Source organism: Galeopterus variegatus, unplaced genomic scaffold (assembly GCF_000696425.1).
Source record: "Galeopterus variegatus unplaced genomic scaffold, G_variegatus-3.0.2 Scaffold621, whole genome shotgun sequence".
NCBI lineage: Eukaryota > Metazoa > Chordata > Mammalia > Dermoptera > Cynocephalidae > Galeopterus > Galeopterus variegatus.
The window spans coordinates 71,459-88,808 of NW_007726732.1; the positions used below are offsets into that span (position 1 = coordinate 71,459).

The window sequence follows — 17,350 nt, forward strand, 5'->3', positions numbered from 1 at the left end:
CCATGTTTTGGAGTAAGGTAGATCTTGATCAAAATTGTCTTTTATTGATAGACTAGAATTTTGTATAAATCAGGTACATGGTTAGTGTACTACAAATGCATGGTATCATACCATACCTGTGTAATGCTTAGGAATATATTGTAATCACAGCAACTTGTGTTATTCAGAGGAAGAGCTGGTCAGTAACCAGTATATCCATTGTTTTAATGTTTGTCGGTGCAGACTCTGGTGTGGACATCTCTTCCCTTGTTCTAAACCTCTTGACCTTGCTCATGTAGCACATGGGGATTTCTCCTTGGGATTCTTCAGAAACCATGAGAGAGTCAAGCAAGAGAACTGGATCCACAGCCCAAAGTGGTATTCATCTAGATCATTCATCTACCCAGTTTGGTTCCAAATGGTGTGTGTCTGACTGCTGTCAGAAGTCAAATGAAAGGATGAAGACTTGCCACCACCAAGGAAATTCCAGGACACAGATTGCCCAGTGTTTTGAACACTTAACTAGACCAGCAGCAATTCATACAAGTGATTGCATCCAAGCTGGGGAAGAAAACACAGGCACTCTGTGGAGCCAAGCAGACTGGGGTTTCTGCTTCAGCCTCTCATTTCCCAGCTTGGGCAAGCTTCTGAGCCAGCTTAGCCATCCTAAACCCATGCTTTGCATCTGTTAGATACCCAACGCACAGGGTGGACAGGATGACAGAGCAAGATCCTGTATGTGAACTACGTTCACTATGCCCAGCCCATAGTGGGAACTCAATAAAAGGCAGCTGCTATTCTCATTGGTGTTAGCTTTCTTCCCTGAGAAATGCCTTGTCATACGGGGGGGGCGGGGGGGGGAGAAGATATAACAACAATACTTTAATGAAGTTGTTACAACAAGCAAACGGAAAGGACACTCTTGGGGGGGAGGGGAGAGAGGGAGGAGGGGGGGGGGGGGGGGGGGGGGGGGGGGGGGGGGGGGGGGGGGGGGGGGGGGGGGGGGGGGGGGGGGGGGGGGGGGGGGGGGGGGGGGGGGGGGGGGGAGAAGATATAACAACTATACTTTAATGAAGTTGTTATAACAAGCAAACGGAAAGGACACTCTTGGGGGGGAGGGGAGAGAGGGAGGAGGGAGGGAGGTGTCGGTGATGGGCCATAATAATCATATACAGTGTATATTGACAAAATAAAAATTTAACAAAAAAAAAAAAGAAATGCCTTGTCATGCTTTAGGAGGTGAGAATATGAGTTTTTCTCTGGAGCTTACTGCAGTGCTATATACATAGATGTTAACTAACTCACACTTTGGATCAGTCACCCCCCACCTCTTGCTTTACTTGTGATCCAGTCATTCAGTTCCTGCTTTTCATTCACTGTTTGAGTTAAAAATAAAATTAAAGGAGAACTGGGATTCTAGTGTGCACCTAAAGAGAAGCATGGCAACTTTGGTTTGGAAGGCCCCTAGTGGAGTTAGATGAATGTAATTCTCATTTTCCCTTGAAATTTCCCGTTTACTCAGAACAGCATCTCTTTCAAAAAAGACTAGCTCTCTTTCTCCATCTCCTATAATTTAAAGACCTGGTCCTGGGCCGAGCCCGTGGCGCACTCGGGAGAGTGCAGTGCTGGGAGCGCAGCAGCACTCCCACCGCCGGTTTGGATCCTATATAGGGATGGCCGGTGCGATGCACTCACTGACCGTGGTGCGGCCGGTCACAAAAAGGACAAAAGAATAAAATAAAATAAAATAAAATAAAGACCTGGTCCTGCCCCCATTATCCCTTCTTTGATGTTCCACCAAGAGACAGCCATGTGAGATCTTCTGTGGACCTCCTGGCTTGGGGAACTTTGGCACAAAGCCATGGAAGTCTTTTGAATAACTATGGCTATCTTTAATGCTCAGTGCTGCCTGCTGCTTGCCTCATCAAGTAAGAAAACTTGCATATCAGTGATGTATTCACATTTTTGTGGGAAATAATGACAACTCTGAGTTGAATGATTTTAAAATATTTCTCTTTTTTTTCCCCTAGGTTTCTCTTCCCTAAATGTCTTGACCAGTGTTCACAAGGTAAGCAATATGTTTTACTTCCTGCTTGCATGCCTTTCAAATTCTGTTTAGATGCAACAGACTTTTCTTCATGCTCCTACCTACCATTCTGAAATCTAAAGCAAACAAAATTGTCCAGGGAAAACTCTGACATCTTTACTTTTGTCATATTTGATAGGCAGATTTCTTCCAAGAGCTTGTCTCTTAATGGCAATAAATTGCCATGGCAGCAGCTGTCCTGAACTGGGCTTAAGTATGCCCTAGGCTTCCATCTGATTTCAGTGGACTGAATAGGTATTCCTAGCTGCTGGATCAGCAAGATCTTGATGCACTTCTGTCCAAGGAGTGCAGAGTTCGGCCCAGCAGGACTCGTCTTCCTTAAAACCTCCCATACACACTGGAATTTTCCACACCTCCTTGATAACATTTAGAAAAATCTACCCATCTTGCAGGTTGCACTTGACCTTGCATTGTCTTACCACCTGGTAGCCCTGGAAGCAGCACTTTATAGTCATATTATCTGTGATGCCTAGAGATCCAGAATAAATTCTAAATTCCCTGCAGTGGTGATGAAATGCTCATTGTTGTTAGGAGACATGCCGGGGTCTGGGCTTCCTGAGTCAGCCCAGCAAGCAGAAATCAGACAGAAGAAAACAACTCTGTACCCAAAACAGTTTTGCCTTGCTGATTCCATTGCCTGTCCATGGGGAGCGGAGACAACAGAGCATACCAGAGCATTTGTCTTGGGAAAGAGCTGAGCTGGGTGCTGCTCAGGAAAGGCCAGTCCCTGGAGAGGAATGTGTGTGTTGGACTGCTGTACCAGGTAACCTCAGGTCCAGCTTTTAGAGGCCCCTTTACTTTCCAGGCACTACACCCCAGAAGCAGGGTGTTGGCTGGGTCCATCCACAGTGTCCACCCCAGGTAGATTAAGGAAATTTTGTGGAGGTTAGGTCAGTAGGATCTGATGACAGACTAGATGTGGGGCATGAGTTGGGAAAAAAGGTATCTAGGATGACTCCTAGATTTCCATCTTAGGAGATTGGGAAGGTTAGTGGTACCTGTCCTTGAAATAAAAAGCACAGGAGAATCATAGGTCCAGGAGATAACCAAGGAGGGCTGTCTGATCCTGAGATACATGTTTGGAAGTCATTGTCAAAGCCAAGGGTATGGGCTGCAGTCAGCCAGTATCCAGATGTAGAGATAATAAGGGCAGCCCAGTGATGTCGTGGGGGAAAAGTCCAGGAGACTGAAACAGGAGAAGCAGGAAAGAGCATTGCCTCAGACACTAAGGAAGAAGGAAGAGATCAGTGATGTTTAATGTTGCAGAGACCTCAAGGGAAGGACAGAGAAAAGCCTATTGGCTTTGCAAGTGTGAAGGACACTGCTGACTTCAGCAGGAGGATCTGAGTGGTGAGGCAAGGACTGAAGCCAGGTCCAGTTGGACCGATGGCTGGTGAGGTACTGGATGCCAACAAGTGTGATCAATATTTTAGGGTATCTGGACCTGTGAAAAGACGGATGATAGCTAGAGGGGAATGCTTCCATGGATCATCATTTCTGAATGTCTTGCTCTTTATTTGCTTAAGAAAAAGCCTGTGGGCTAGAGGGAAATACTAGGCTTGATGGGGGCGGGGTCCCTTAGGAAGAGAGGGTAGTGTCTAGAGGTCAGACTGGGAATGGAAGTTGACTCAGAGAAGCTGTGTCATCCTTGAGAAGAGCTTTGGCTGGGAGCAGAGAAAGCTAAGGTAGTGTTCACTTAGTTGGTGGTACTGGCCAGTAGTTGAGCCTGAGATTTGCTGACCTGTCCAGTCCCGGGCCCTATCTTATTCTCATAAATGTTGGTGCCTTCTTTTTCCTTCAGAGGCCCTTGTCCACTGTGTGATTATTGCCACCCTAGTGCACCTTGGCTCCTTGGCACTTTCTCCCTTAGTGCCCCTCTACTTTTTCGAGGGCAAAAGCGACAAGCATAGATGGTCAAACTTCCTCAGCGAAGAGCCTTGGGAAAATGCTATGTCTCCATTGTCCGTGAACTTGGGGAAGCCCTGGGCCTGTCTCACAAGAGGAAAGCCCACTTTTAGTCTGAATCCTTTTAGGCTAAGATGGACCACATTCTCTCTAGCACTTGGTAGGTCTATGTCATTAATACTGCCTTCCAATTAATTGTTCAGAGGCAATATGTGTCAAATTCTGTGTGTGTTTAAAGGTACGGATGGGATCACATGTGGGCAGATGACCTTGAAGCCATATGTGCTGTTTTCCAAATTCCTCCAAGGTCTTGTGAAGTGACAGTGCCTTTGTAAATACCTTTCCCTTGCATCTGGGTCCAGAGGACCCTATGGACTAGACTTACCTGGTTCCACATGGGCATGGGCAGTCTGGGGAGGGAGGAGATAAAAGGCAAGTATTTCTTTTCTCCTCGGAGATTTGGTGGCTCTCTTGGAAGTGATCTGCCACAGTAGACAAATACTTCATGTCCTGAGGGAGCATATTGCCTCCCTTTGCTCCCATTCATAAGTCAGGCTCCCTGATTCATTGCTTTTAACAACAAAGGATTATTTTACAATGAAAAAAGGACTATGTTGCAGCCCCAAGATGATGTATATATATTACAGAAATCAAAGGTCTAGGAAACACTCTCAGTGCTAAAACAGCAAGCAAGGCTCGTTATAATGCTGGCTTGAAAGCAGAGTGGAGGTATTTTACTGCCATGGCCTGCTTTTAGAAGTACCTGTAGATAAAAGAAGTGAACTTTGTTTTCTCCTTGACTGCTGGAAGCCTTCAGCTGAGATGGGGATGATCAGACAGAATGCAGGAATGTGTCTCTGCTCTTAGGAAGGGGCCAGGCCAAGCTGCCTGCTCAGGTGAGACATCGGCCAAATCTGGGTGTCCACTTCTTGATACAGAAGGCAACTCCTGTCCCAAACAACTTAAAACTACTCGTTGTGGACTGTTCACCCTGTGCTCCAGATAACTACTGTACCTGCCTCGCAGATGGCATTTCCTCTTGGCAGGTGGCAGTTTACATAGCTGGCCTAAGGAATGCTAGAGGTAATCCTCTTGCTTGTTTCCCTGTGAAGTAAAACCCCTTTTCTGTGCCCAGTTCCTGACCTAGAATCCCACCCCCTTAAGATTTGTCCCCATGGTACACATGCAGCAGGCAGGACTTTGGGCAAGGTGTGTCTGACAGTGACCCAGATCCCAGCCTTTTCTTGGGCAGGCCAGGCTTATGTTTGTGACCCTGGTGCACACCACTCAGGTGGGCACATTTGCGCTAGTCTGACTTTTCCGTTTCCTTTGCCCAAGAGATACCAGCAGAGTCCCAGGGCCTTTATAGGTCTTCACTCAGCCTTTTCTGGCTCCTCACTGTAAAACCCACCACAACTGTTCTTGTCTTCAACTCCTGAGAATCTGACAATCCCTTTGAAGGATCTGGCTCCTATGTCTGCCATCTCCTAGGATCCCTGGCTCCTCACTGTAAAACCCACCACAACTGTTCTTGTCTTCAACTCCTGAGAATCTGACAGTCCCTTTGAAGGATCTGGCTCCTATGTCTGCCATCTCCTAGGATCATGTTTGTTTCCCCACTCTGCCACATTTTGGGTCTGGCCTTCTGACCTTGCCTTACTCAGTTTCCACAAGTCCCAGTCACTTTCTGTGGCTGCACCAGGCATGGGGTTCTGGCATCAGGCTTACCAGGCTAGCCTTGCTGCCTCCTCTGCAACCTCCAGAGTGTCCTTTCTAAATGGCAATGGGAGCACAGGCACCACCAGTGTCACCTTTAGTAGGAGATTTCCCTGACACTGGCTGAGGAAGGTCCATCTTAATGTTAAGGTTTCTGGACATAAGGGGCATGTGAGTACAAACAAATGTTACATGCACGAAGTGATTGATACATTAACTACTCCAACTTGATTAATCTACAACATAATGTGTGTCAAAACATCAGACTGTACCCTGTAAGTATGTATAATTACATGTCCATTAAAATTTTTTATTTATTTATTTATTTATTATTTTTATTTATTGAATCAAAATCGAATATACATATTTTGGGAGTTGAACATTGAGATATGTTGATTAAATCAATATTACTAGCATATATATTGTTACAAATCGTAATTATTCTTTATGCCCCTTGTCCAACCTCTCCCCTTCCCCCATTCCCTTCCCCTTCCCCCTCTAATTGCCCTAGATTTCTTCTCTCCTTCTGAAAGAATAAAGGTTACTCTGTTAACTTGTTGCCCAAATGATCTGCCCAAACCTGAGAGATGTGATCAGGTCCCGCAATATTATCATAAAGCAGATGCTTCATCTGTCACTCTGAAATGGGTTTTGTGGAAAGAGACATCTTCTTTTCTTTGTCTCTGCTGGTGACTCTTCTTGTGTGAATGCACTCCAGTGGTTGGCGGACCATCTGCGTGGTGGCTGTGGTGTCTAGCCGCTTTTGCAGCAGCCGTGGTTATTGTGGTGGCTGTGGTGGGCCACCCAAGTGGAGGTGCTGTTTTTGGCATGCTCCTTGGCACTGGCAGTATGCCTGGTTGTGGGGTGTGTTTGGTCCCCTTCTACATGCCTCTGGTTCCTGGGCAGGCCCCAAGGCGCTGGCGCCATGTGCCTGGTTGTGGGAGAGGGGTCCAGTCCCCTTCTCCATGTCCCAGGTCGCTAGGCAGGCCCCGAGGTACTGGCGCAGTGTGCCTGGTTGTGGGAGGAGGGTCCGGTCCCCTTCTCCATGCCTCAGGTGCCCAGGTGGGCCCCAAGGTGCTGGCGTTTTGTGCCTAGTGTGGGAGGAGGGTCCAGTCCCCTTCTGCATGCCTCTGGGCTGGGCAGGCCCCAAGGTGCTGGCACGGTGTCCCTGGTTGTGGAAGAGAGGTCCAGTCCCCTTCTCCATGCCTTGGGTCCCTGGGTGGGCTCTTAGGTGCTAGCATGGTGTGCCTGGTTATGGGAGGGTGGTCCAGTCCCCTTCTCCATGCCCCAGGACCGTGGGCAGGCCCCGAGGAGCTGGCGTGGTGTGCCTGGTTGTGGGAGGGTGGTCCGGTCCCCTTCTCCATACCTCAGGTGTCCGGGCAGGCCCTGAGGCATTGGTTCAGTGTGCCTGGTTGTGGGAGAGAGGTCCAGTCCCCTTCTCCATGCCCTGGGTCCCCAGGTGGGCTCCAAGGTGCTGGCATGTTGTGCCTGATTGTGGGAGGGTGTTCTGGTCCCCAACTCCATACCCTGGGTCCCTGGGTGAGCCCCAAGGTGCTGGCTCAGTAGTGCCTAGTTGTGGGAGAGAGGTCCAGTCTCCTTCTCCTTGCCTTGGGTCCCTGGGCAGGCCCCAAGGTGCTGGCGTGGTGTGCCTGGTTGTGGGAGGGGGGTCCAGTCCCCTTCTCCATGCTTCAGGTCCCCAGGCTGGCCCTGAGGCACTGGTGCAGTTTGCCTGGAAGTGGGAGTGGGGTTCGGTCCCAAGATCCAAGCCTCCAGTTCCCAGGCAAGCCCCAAGGTGCTGGTGGTGTGCCTGGGCCAGAACTAATTTTTTGTCCTTTGCTTCTAACACGGGGGAACTTCCTGTGGGAACCAGTACTTGAACTGTGTGGTTGAGCTAAATTTCTGCTTTCTGCTGTTTCCCTAGGGAAGGCTTTTTGTGCAGCTCAGGGTTTAATGGTTGACCTTGTAGGTACTTCCGGCTCTCCAGAGACCTGGTGCATCTGTGTTCTGCAGAATCTCTGATCTGGGCCTGAATTTTTTTCATCAAATTGCACCCCATGCAATTCTGCATTCCTGACCAGTCGCCTCTGAGTGGTCCTGTGCTGACTGGGGGGTAGATCAGCTGTCCTTGCTGTGTCCCAGTGTTCCCCTGGTGGGCCCATCTCCCCCACCGCCCGTGCTGCAAATACTTCCCATGGGACGGGCCCTGCACCGGTCCCTTGCGATGACTCACTGGCCTCTTAATGGCTCCCTTTTCTCAGTTGTTGTGGCTCCTTGCTCCTGCGTGGGTCCACGTGAACCCTATTAGTGGTCTTGCTGTCCTGGGGGGCCGCCAAGGCCCTCTTCTCCCCTGCTGCCTCCAAGTAACTCCATCTGAAGGGCACAGCTGCGGCTTCTGCCGGCTCCTGCTCCATGCACTCATCAGCTGCAGCCTTAAAGCAGCCACAGCCTGAAATGCTCAGAGCAGCTTTTTCTTTCTCTCATCGTAGTTTCTTCCACCTTCATGAACTCTGTAGGTCTCTCCTCCTCTTCCTCTGAGCTCCAGTGCCCTGGCTTGACTGATGTTACATTTTTATAGTTGTAAATTTGGTTGATTTGTGGGAGAGACCGATGCTGTGGACTGTCTATTTCTCCATCTTGATTGGATCCCGCTTCCAAGAAAAATTTTTTTTTTTCCTTTTTGTCTTTTTTCGTGTCCGGCAATGGATCGCAACCCTCAGTGTTGTGCCCGTACCAGACCAGGACCGGCAACGGGATCGCAACCCTCGGCGCTGCACCCGCACCCCGTCCAGCCAGTGAGCGGGAACCGGTCTGTATGTGGGATCCAAACCCCCGGCGGGAGCACCGCCGTGCTCCCAAGCGGCGCACTGTAGCAGTACGCCACCGGGCCGGCCCCCAAGAAAATTTTTTTAATGGAGAAATTATTTGAATATATTTCTACAAACAAGATATACAGATCACGAATAAGCACATGAAAAAATGCTCAACACTATTAGCTGGGAAATGCAAATCAAAACTAGTAGAATGGCTAAAATCAAAAAATATTTGTGAGGATGTGGAGAAATTGGAATCTTCATACGTTACTCTTGGGATCGTAAATTGTGCGGCAGCTTTGGAAAACAGTTTAGTAGTTCCTGAAAATGTTAAACGTAGTTACCTCATGACCCAACAAGTTCACTCTTAGATATATACCCAAGAAAAGTAAAAGTATGTGTCCTCACAAAAACCTGTACACAAATCTTTATAGCAGCTTATTCATAACAGTCAAAAAAAAAAAATGCAAACAACTCAAATGTCCATCAACTGATGAATGGATAAATAAAATATGGTATAATAATACAATGTAATATTATTTGGCCATAAAAAGGAATGAAGTACTGATGCCTGCTACAACACAGATGGACCTTGAAAACATTATGCAAAGAAAAAGAAGCCAAACACAAAAGGCAACAAATTGTATGATTCCATTTATATGAAATGTAAAATATGTCCATAATAGGCAAATATATAGAAATAGAAAGTAGATTAGTGGTTGCCAGGGGCTGAGGAAAAGGGGGAAAAGGGAATGGGTATGGGATATGGGGTTTCTCTTTGGGGTGATGAAAATGATCTGAAGTTAGATAGTAGTGACGGTTGCACAATCTGTGAAGGTAGTAGAAACCACCAAATTGTACACTTTAAGGGGTGAATTTTATGATACTTGAATTGTACCTCAATAAAGCTATATATAAATCTCAAAAAAGAAAAGAAAGGACATGTGAGGAACCTTTTCAAATAGAAATAAATAAGATTCTGACATATTCTCCATGTGAATTCCCTTAGTTATATTACCATAACTAGGTCATACGTGAAGACCTTGAGGATAAAGGTTTTGAAAGTGGGAGAAGCACTTAAGAAAACATGAGTCTTCTGTATGTTCCTGTATATTTGTACATGCATAGACTCTCTCGGGAAGCATACCCAAATGCTGATTATCAGTGGTTGCCTCTGGGAGGCAGGAGGAAGAAACTTTTTACTGGATACCCTTTTGTACTTATAAATTTTGTACCAAAAATATGTATATACTAATAAGTCTTAGAAACTTTTATAGACAGTTATCTGGTGAATGGGATTTGCTGACTTGTAAGTGGGGAAATTTTTGACATGTGGGTGCCTGCAACTTAGCTGATTGGATAGCTGCTTCAGAGGTCAAGTTGCATGTGCCTTTTATTACACTTGGTTCATTTATTCAGCAAATCTTTATCCAGTGCCTACTCTAACCCAGTCCTGGGGGATTAGAGAAGGCTTCTGGAAGAGGTGCTATTCGAGTTGTCTATACCTTGAAGGAGGAGTTGGCCCAACAAAAAGAAGGGAAAAGAGGGTTCTAGGCAGAAAAGTGAAGGCCTGGTGGTGGCCAGAGCATGCACAGGGCACTAAGGAAGTACAACATGGTACTTACTCAGGCAAGGTAAGAAATTTGGATATTAGCCAAACAACAGTTGGAATCCATTGAAATATATTTTAAGTAGGGAAGTGACGTGATCAGATTTATGTTTTTTGTTTTTGTTAGTTGGAATCCATTGAAATATATTTTAAGTAGGGAAGTGACGTGATCAGATTTATGTTTTTTTTGTTTGTTTGTTTTTGTCACCAAGTGACCAAAAGAGGAGGAAGAGTCATATTCACCACTTGGATGTTAGGAGAAAGCTGTTGAGGAAACCCGTTTTTGAATCCTTAGAGGTCTGTCAAGCACTGTACAGAGGGAAATGGGCAGTCAGCTTATTAAGGTCAACTTAATAGCTGTGTGGCACTAACAGATACCTAAGAATAGGACTCGTGTCTCAGAACCAAGGAATGGATAGATTTTAAATGGTCCATAAAAACTTAGAAAGCAGGTTCCATGCTCAGCAGGCGAACCATAACTCCTCACTGTCTTTGGTCTCAGGCATACTGCATAGCATTTGTGTGGGCCCTTTCCTCTTTGTCACACGTGACCATTGGCAAGAGCGCTCCTAAACCCTGTTCCCTAGTCTTGAATGAAATGCATCCAGGTGGACTTATGAGGTTAGATTCAATCTTCGGTTTTGGAACACTTTTCATAAGAGTTATTGGTGAGAGGAAGGAACTATCCCTAACACCTGTCTCAGACCAGAAGCAGGGGGCCAGGGGGCCTGGAAGTTGCCTTGAGACTATTGATTGTCACTTATCTAAACCATGAGTTCAGCAGCTTTGGCTGGTGGGAATCATATGCCTTAGCTTCCTGTTGGTTGATGTGGCCAAGATGCTTATGCCACAGCCACCACTGTCTGTATGAGAAATGGATTGTTCCAGGCTGCTCATTGTACATGTAAAAGTCCCATTCTCAGGCTGATGCTTAGCTGACAGTGATGATGGTGCTAGTGGTGGTGATGATAGGTTATGTTTAATGGGTTCTTACTCTCTGTAGGCCCTATGATAAGCACTTACTGATAAACTGAAGGTATATGTTACTGTTCCCATCTTACAGAGGATTCCTATCTGAGGAGGAAATTTGGGCTCAGAGAGAAAGTAGAGCAATTTGTCTAATGTCACCCATTAGTTATTAGCAGAGCTCAAAATTCAAACTCATGTTTGCCTGGCTTTAAAAACCATGTCTTAGGGCTGGCCCATGGCTCACTTGGGAGAGTGTGGTGCTGATAACACCAAGGCCGCAGGTTTGAATCACTGTATAGGGATGGCCGGTTAGCTCACTTGGGAGACCGTGGTGCTGACAATACCAAGTCAAGGGTTAAGATCCCCTTACCGGTCATCTTTAAAAAAAATAATAATAATAATAAAACCCATGTCTTAATCTATACATTATGCCATCTTTTCACATATAAGAAGAAAGTAAATAAGAATATAAGTCCTATGTTTTAAGTGCCACCTATGTTATTCAAAGGAGCATGTGTTTAGAGAACGGGGTAACATGAGGGGGATGGAAAGGTGTTAGGGAAGGCATGGAGGAAGAAGTAAGCTTCACCAGAATTAAAAAGTAAAGAGCTTAAGGGAAAAATACAAGTTGCTGAAAAGTGTAGTATGCCACTATCTGTGAAAAAAAATTATACACACATACTTTTACTTGTTCCTACTCAAGCAGATCTCTGGAAGAAGAGGTAAGAATCTGATAACAGGTGGCTGAGAGAAAGGAAATTTATTTTCTTCTTGAACGTTTCTATACATTGTGAGTTTTGCCCTCAAAAACTAAATACAGTTAATTGTTTTTTAATTAAACACTTGACTGAAATAAATAGCACAGAGAGTCTTCTATACTGAATATTCATTTTTCAGAACCTTACAATTAGAAGGTTGCTTATGAAAGCAGAAGTTTCCATAATTTGGAGATTACTCACTTATGAACTAATCATTTGTAAAACTAGTTTCTATTAGTAAGAGGGTTGGTGATAAGCACTAAGACTTTTTAAGTATAGCATTAATAACACCTGTGAGAATTCTCTCTCATACAGTAGAATATAAATGTTGAAAATCTTGAAAACCTGTATATGAAATTGTATTTAACAAAAAATTAGGAGGCAGCAGGGGAGAGATACCATCTTTACATCTTTCAGAATGGGAGGTTGATAAAGTTTAAAGTTGTTAAATCAAGTTATAAAGGATTAATTATACTCTTTAAAGATACAAAAGTAACCACTAGAGGAACTAAAAATCTTAATATAACCAACCAGAATGAGAAGGTGGAGAAGTGGCAAGAATTTAAGCATATACTGACTTCCACAACTTTCATGTGGAAGAGTCAATAGACATTGTCTAAAGAAACAGTGGTTTAGATATATTACTAAAAGAAGAAAAAAGATAGCTATTTTAAGAACTGAAAATAGACTCTAAGCCTACTGTTTATCAGAAGGGAAAAAAGCAAAGAAGGCATAGATCATGTTGCTAAAGGTTAAAAAAAAAAAAAAAGCCAAACAGAATCTTTAAATTTAGTAGAGTTTAATTGAAGAACCCCCTCTCCCCCCAAAAATCCAACATGAGCAAGATGACAGAACCAAGGTGTTGGTAAATAGAAATGGAATAAATAACTATTAAAAGGAAAAGTATCTCATATTATACCAGTAACAAAACTTAATTGTGTGATACCTTACACAAGAGAAAAATCTAAAATTAAGTAAGGATGATGATAAAAGAATGGGCAAAGACATAACAGACAAATCTAAACAAAAAGAAAGGAAGCCATACTGACAATGACAGGGTTGGGTTTGAGACAAAAAATTGAAATTTTAAACAGGCAATTATTAATGATAAAGGATACTGTCTACAACCTGTCATGAGTATTTCTGTACCAAATAATTCAAAGGAAAGCATATGTGGATACTTCAAAAAGTTCGTGGAAAACAGAATTACAAGAATATGAATCTTTCAACTTAAGAAGTTAGAAAACAAATTTAAAAAAAACTAGTTAATAATAATAAAGATTGAATCTATAAAACAGTCTTGCTGATCAAGCCTCTAGATCTATCTATTGTGTTGAACAGCACTATGGGGATGCAATCAGCAAAATCCAGTCTGGAGAAATTTACAGGATGCAGCTTGTGAATAAATAAATTACAGGGAAATGAGGAAGAACCATAGACTGAAAGAGAATTATGAGATGCATCAATGAAGCACAATGTGTGGAATTTGTTTGCTTCCTGGTTCAAAAGAATTAAGACAGCATTCATGGGACAGAAATTTGAACACTGACTGGATTTTTTTTTTTTTAAAGATGACCGGTAAGGGGATCTTACCCCTTGACTTGGTGTTGTCAGCACCACGTTCTCCAAGTGAGCTAACCGGCCATCCCTATATGGGATTCAAACCCGTGGCCTTGGTGTTATCAGCACCACACTCTCCCAAGTGAGCTACGGGCCGGCCACCTGACTGGATTTTTTATATTAAGGAATTTATTGTTAATCATTAATTTTTTAAAGAGTTCTTATAATATGGAGATACATATTGGAATATTTTGGGGTGAAATAATTAGATGTCTGGGATAGGCTTCAAAATCATTCAGTGGGGGAGGTGGACAAAGGGCTGTGATATGGTAGAGATGAAATATGATTAGCCAAGTGTTGATAATTCCTGAAGCCAGGTGATAGGAGTTTATTCTACTATTTTTCTATTTTTGTATATGTTTTAAATTTTCCACAATATTAAGAAGTAAAAATTATTGAATAACAAAATGCAAATGATTTTACAGCAGAAATAGTATATATACTATGATTATAAGTATGTAAAAATAGGAATGAATATGGAAGAGGTAACATCATTATCTTGGGGTGGTAGGATGTGGTAACTTTTCCTGATTTCCAAATTCCCTGTAGTATTGTAAATTTTACATCTGTATTTTCACAAAAAGAATGGGAGTGATTGTGGCCCATTCCACAACCTCTCCTTACACGGGCCGCCCTTTCTTACCATGTCACTATGTGAATATCTACGTTAGCACGTATCTTAGAATTGTGTGACTCCTTGGCTGTGTGCTCTTTGAGGATCTAATGGATAGTGCCAGACACATGATTAGTGCTTGGTAAATGTCTGTGGTCTGTACTGGTGCAGGTAAATGGCACCAGTTCCTGATGAGGTTAAATACAAGGGATGTGGAAAGGTCCTTGATCAAGAACCTGGTATCATAGAGAGCAGGGTTTAGATAGAGGAAGTGAGGCAGCTACAGGTTGAAGCCATTCACTCTGAGAAGTGGCAGTTCTGGGAAGGGGGAAGAGAATGATGGCTGTGGGGGACTCGCGTCGCGGCCGCACAGACGTGAAGCTCTCGAGGCGGAGGACTCCCGGTCGGCGCTCGCGCTCGCGCTCCTGGTCTTCGGCTCCGGCCCCGCGCGCCGTGGAGAAGTGGGAGCTGATCCAGAAGGCCGAGCAGGCCGAGCGCTACGACGACATGGCCACCCGCATGAAGGCGGTGACCGAGCAGGGCGCCGAGCTGTCCAACGAGGAGCGCAGCCTGCTCTCGGTGGCCTACAAGAACGTGGTCGGGGGCCGCAGGTCCCGAGGAGGGTCATCTCGAGCATCGAGCAGAAGACCGACACCTCCGACAAGAAGTTGCAGCTGATTAATGACTATCGGGAGAAAGTGGAGTCCGAGCTGAGATCCATCTGCACCACGGTCCTGGAATTGTTGGATAAGTATTTAATAGCCCATGCAGCTAACCCAGAGAGTAAGGTCTTCTATCTGAAAATGAAGGGAGATTACTTCCGGTACCTTGCTGGAGTTGCATGTGGTGATGATCGAAAGCAAACAACAGATAATTCCCAAGGAGCTTACCAAGAGGCGTTTGATATAAGCAAGAAAGAGATGCAACCCACACACCCAATACGCCTGGGGCTGGCTCTTAACTTTTCTGTATTTTACTATGAGATCCTTAATGACCCAGAGCTTGCCTGCACATTGGCGAAAACGGCTTTTGATGAGGCCATTGCAGAACTTGATACACTGAATGAAGACTCAAAGACAGCACCCTCATCATGCAGTTGCTTAGAGACAACTTAACATTATGGACATCAGACAGTGCAGGAGAAGAATGTGATGCAGCAGAAGGGGCCGAAAACTAAATGCATACAGGGTGTCATCTTTCTTTCCTTCAAGAAACCTTTTTACACATCTCCACTCCTCACTCCAGTTGGATTTCCTATAGCAAAGAAACCCACTCATGTGTATGGAATCAACTGTTTATAGTCTTTTTCACACTGCAGCTTTGGGAAAACTCCATTCCTTGATTTGTTTGTCTTGGCCTTCCTGGTGTGCAGTTACTTCTGTAGAAAAGTATTAATAGCATCATTTCATATAAACATAAGTAACTTCCAAACACTTATGTAGAGGACTAAAAATTACCTGGCATTTAAGTAATCTGAACCAGTTCTGCAAGTGACTGTGTTTTGTATTACTGTGAAGATATGAAAATGTAGTTAATTACAATTTAAAGAGTGTTCTGCATAACTCCTTAATTTTTACATTCCCTCTCTCTCTCTTCTTTGGGGGTTTCCTTTCAGTAAGCAACTTTTCCATGCTCTTGATGTTTTCCTTTTTAGTAGGAATCCAGAAGTATTAGATTGAATGGAAAAGCACTTGACATTTCTGGGCTGGGGGTCACAAATTGAAATGCCTCCTATGTCATATTGTGGAGGTTATGTATATCTGTGACAACAGGGAGTTTTCTTATTCACTGTTCATTTGCTGCTGTTTAAGTTAACAGCTTCCCTTCCCAATAAAAATTCACTTAACATCTCCTGCCTTTGTAATTCTGGTATTCACTTCACTGTGTAATAGAAGTAGCATGTTGCTGCCAGACTATAGCATTGCTTTTGGCAAATTAAAGTGCATGTCATTTCTTAGTACACTAGAAAGGGGAAATAAATTAAAGTACACAAGTCCAAGTCTAAAACTTTAGTACTTTTCCATGCAGATTTGTGCACATGTGAGAGGGTGTCCAGTTTGTCTAGTGATTGTTATTTAGAGAGTTGGACCACTATTGTGTGTTGCTAATCATTGACTGTAGTCCCAAAAAAGCCTTGTGAAAATGTTATGCCCTATGTAACAGCAGAGTAACATAAAATAAAATTACATTTTATAAACAAACAAAAAATAAAGAATGATGGCTCTGTATGTCGATGTTGAGGGGGGTGGGTAGGGATGTCTACACCAGGGGGCTACTGGAAGGAATGATCAGGGGAAGGAGCAGAGGCCCACGTTTGTGTGAGTCATCAGCTCCAATTAGGGCTCTGAAGGCTGATCTTTTCTTGGTTTTATTCCCCAGGCCTGGTGAGTAATGTGGTGTTCACCAGTCACACCGTGGAGCAGAGGCACCCTCTCCTTGTTCAGCTGCAGAGTCTCATCAGGGCTGCCAATCCCACTGCAGCCTTCATTCTTGCAGAAAACGGGATTGTCACCAGGTAAACTTCTACAGACTCCACTCCGCACGCAGGACCGGCCACTTTCTCAGATACAGCACTCTGGCTATAGCCCACCAGGTCTTTCTGTTGTATCTAAGACCTGGACATTTATAGAAGTCAGTTTTTGAAGTGCTTTTGATGATCTGTAAAAATCAGCAAGAAGAACCTTGTGTGTCAGTATCCTGTAGTGTTTTGAGGTATTCACATTCTCATCCCTTAAGGATAGAAGTCAAGACTCTCTCAATGTTCCTTGTGTTAAGTTGTGAGAGAAATGGCATAGAGAACACAGAACTGATCTCTTTACTTTATGGACCTGGGTCCAAATTACAAACCAGAAATAGAGAATTACTGATTCTGTGTGTGTATGTGTGTGGGTATATGAAGAGAAAAAACCTGGTCATGTAGCAATTTTGTTTGCTCAGTTAGGATACTAAAAGTTGTATGCCTTTCTATACAGTTTCTATTTGAGTCATGTGAATATTTTGTGTATTCAAAAATTAAATCAGCAAGGAGGGAAAAAACTAAATTAAATACAAACCAAAAAAATGAATCTATCTGTACATTAAAGTAATAACAACACACACACAAATTAGTTCAAGTAACTTTTGAACATAATCCGCTGTTGGAACCCAGATTCCAAACAACTTAACTGACTGGAGGAAGGAGGTTATAAATATGAAATGGGGAAGGTGAGCAAAAACCCTTTAAATGTTGAATTTGAATTGGGAACTTCAATATTAAATTTTTTG

At 44.0% G+C, this 17,350-nt stretch overlaps 1 protein-coding gene and 1 pseudogene across 1 annotated transcript in view; both read left to right on the forward strand.

Moving 5' to 3' along the window:
- LOC103588823 (chromosome unknown open reading frame, human C20orf194) overlaps positions 1-17,350 on the forward strand; it is a 107,436-nt gene that overhangs the window by 71,435 nt on the left and 18,651 nt on the right. The window contains exons 20-21 of the mRNA XM_008570626.1: positions 2,010-2,047; positions 16,466-16,601. Of these exons, the coding sequence (XP_008568848.1) occupies positions 2,010-2,047; positions 16,466-16,601 (174 nt within the window). The remainder of the gene's footprint in view (positions 1-2,009; positions 2,048-16,465; positions 16,602-17,350) is intronic.
- Positions 13,887-15,759, forward strand: LOC103588822 (annotated as a pseudogene).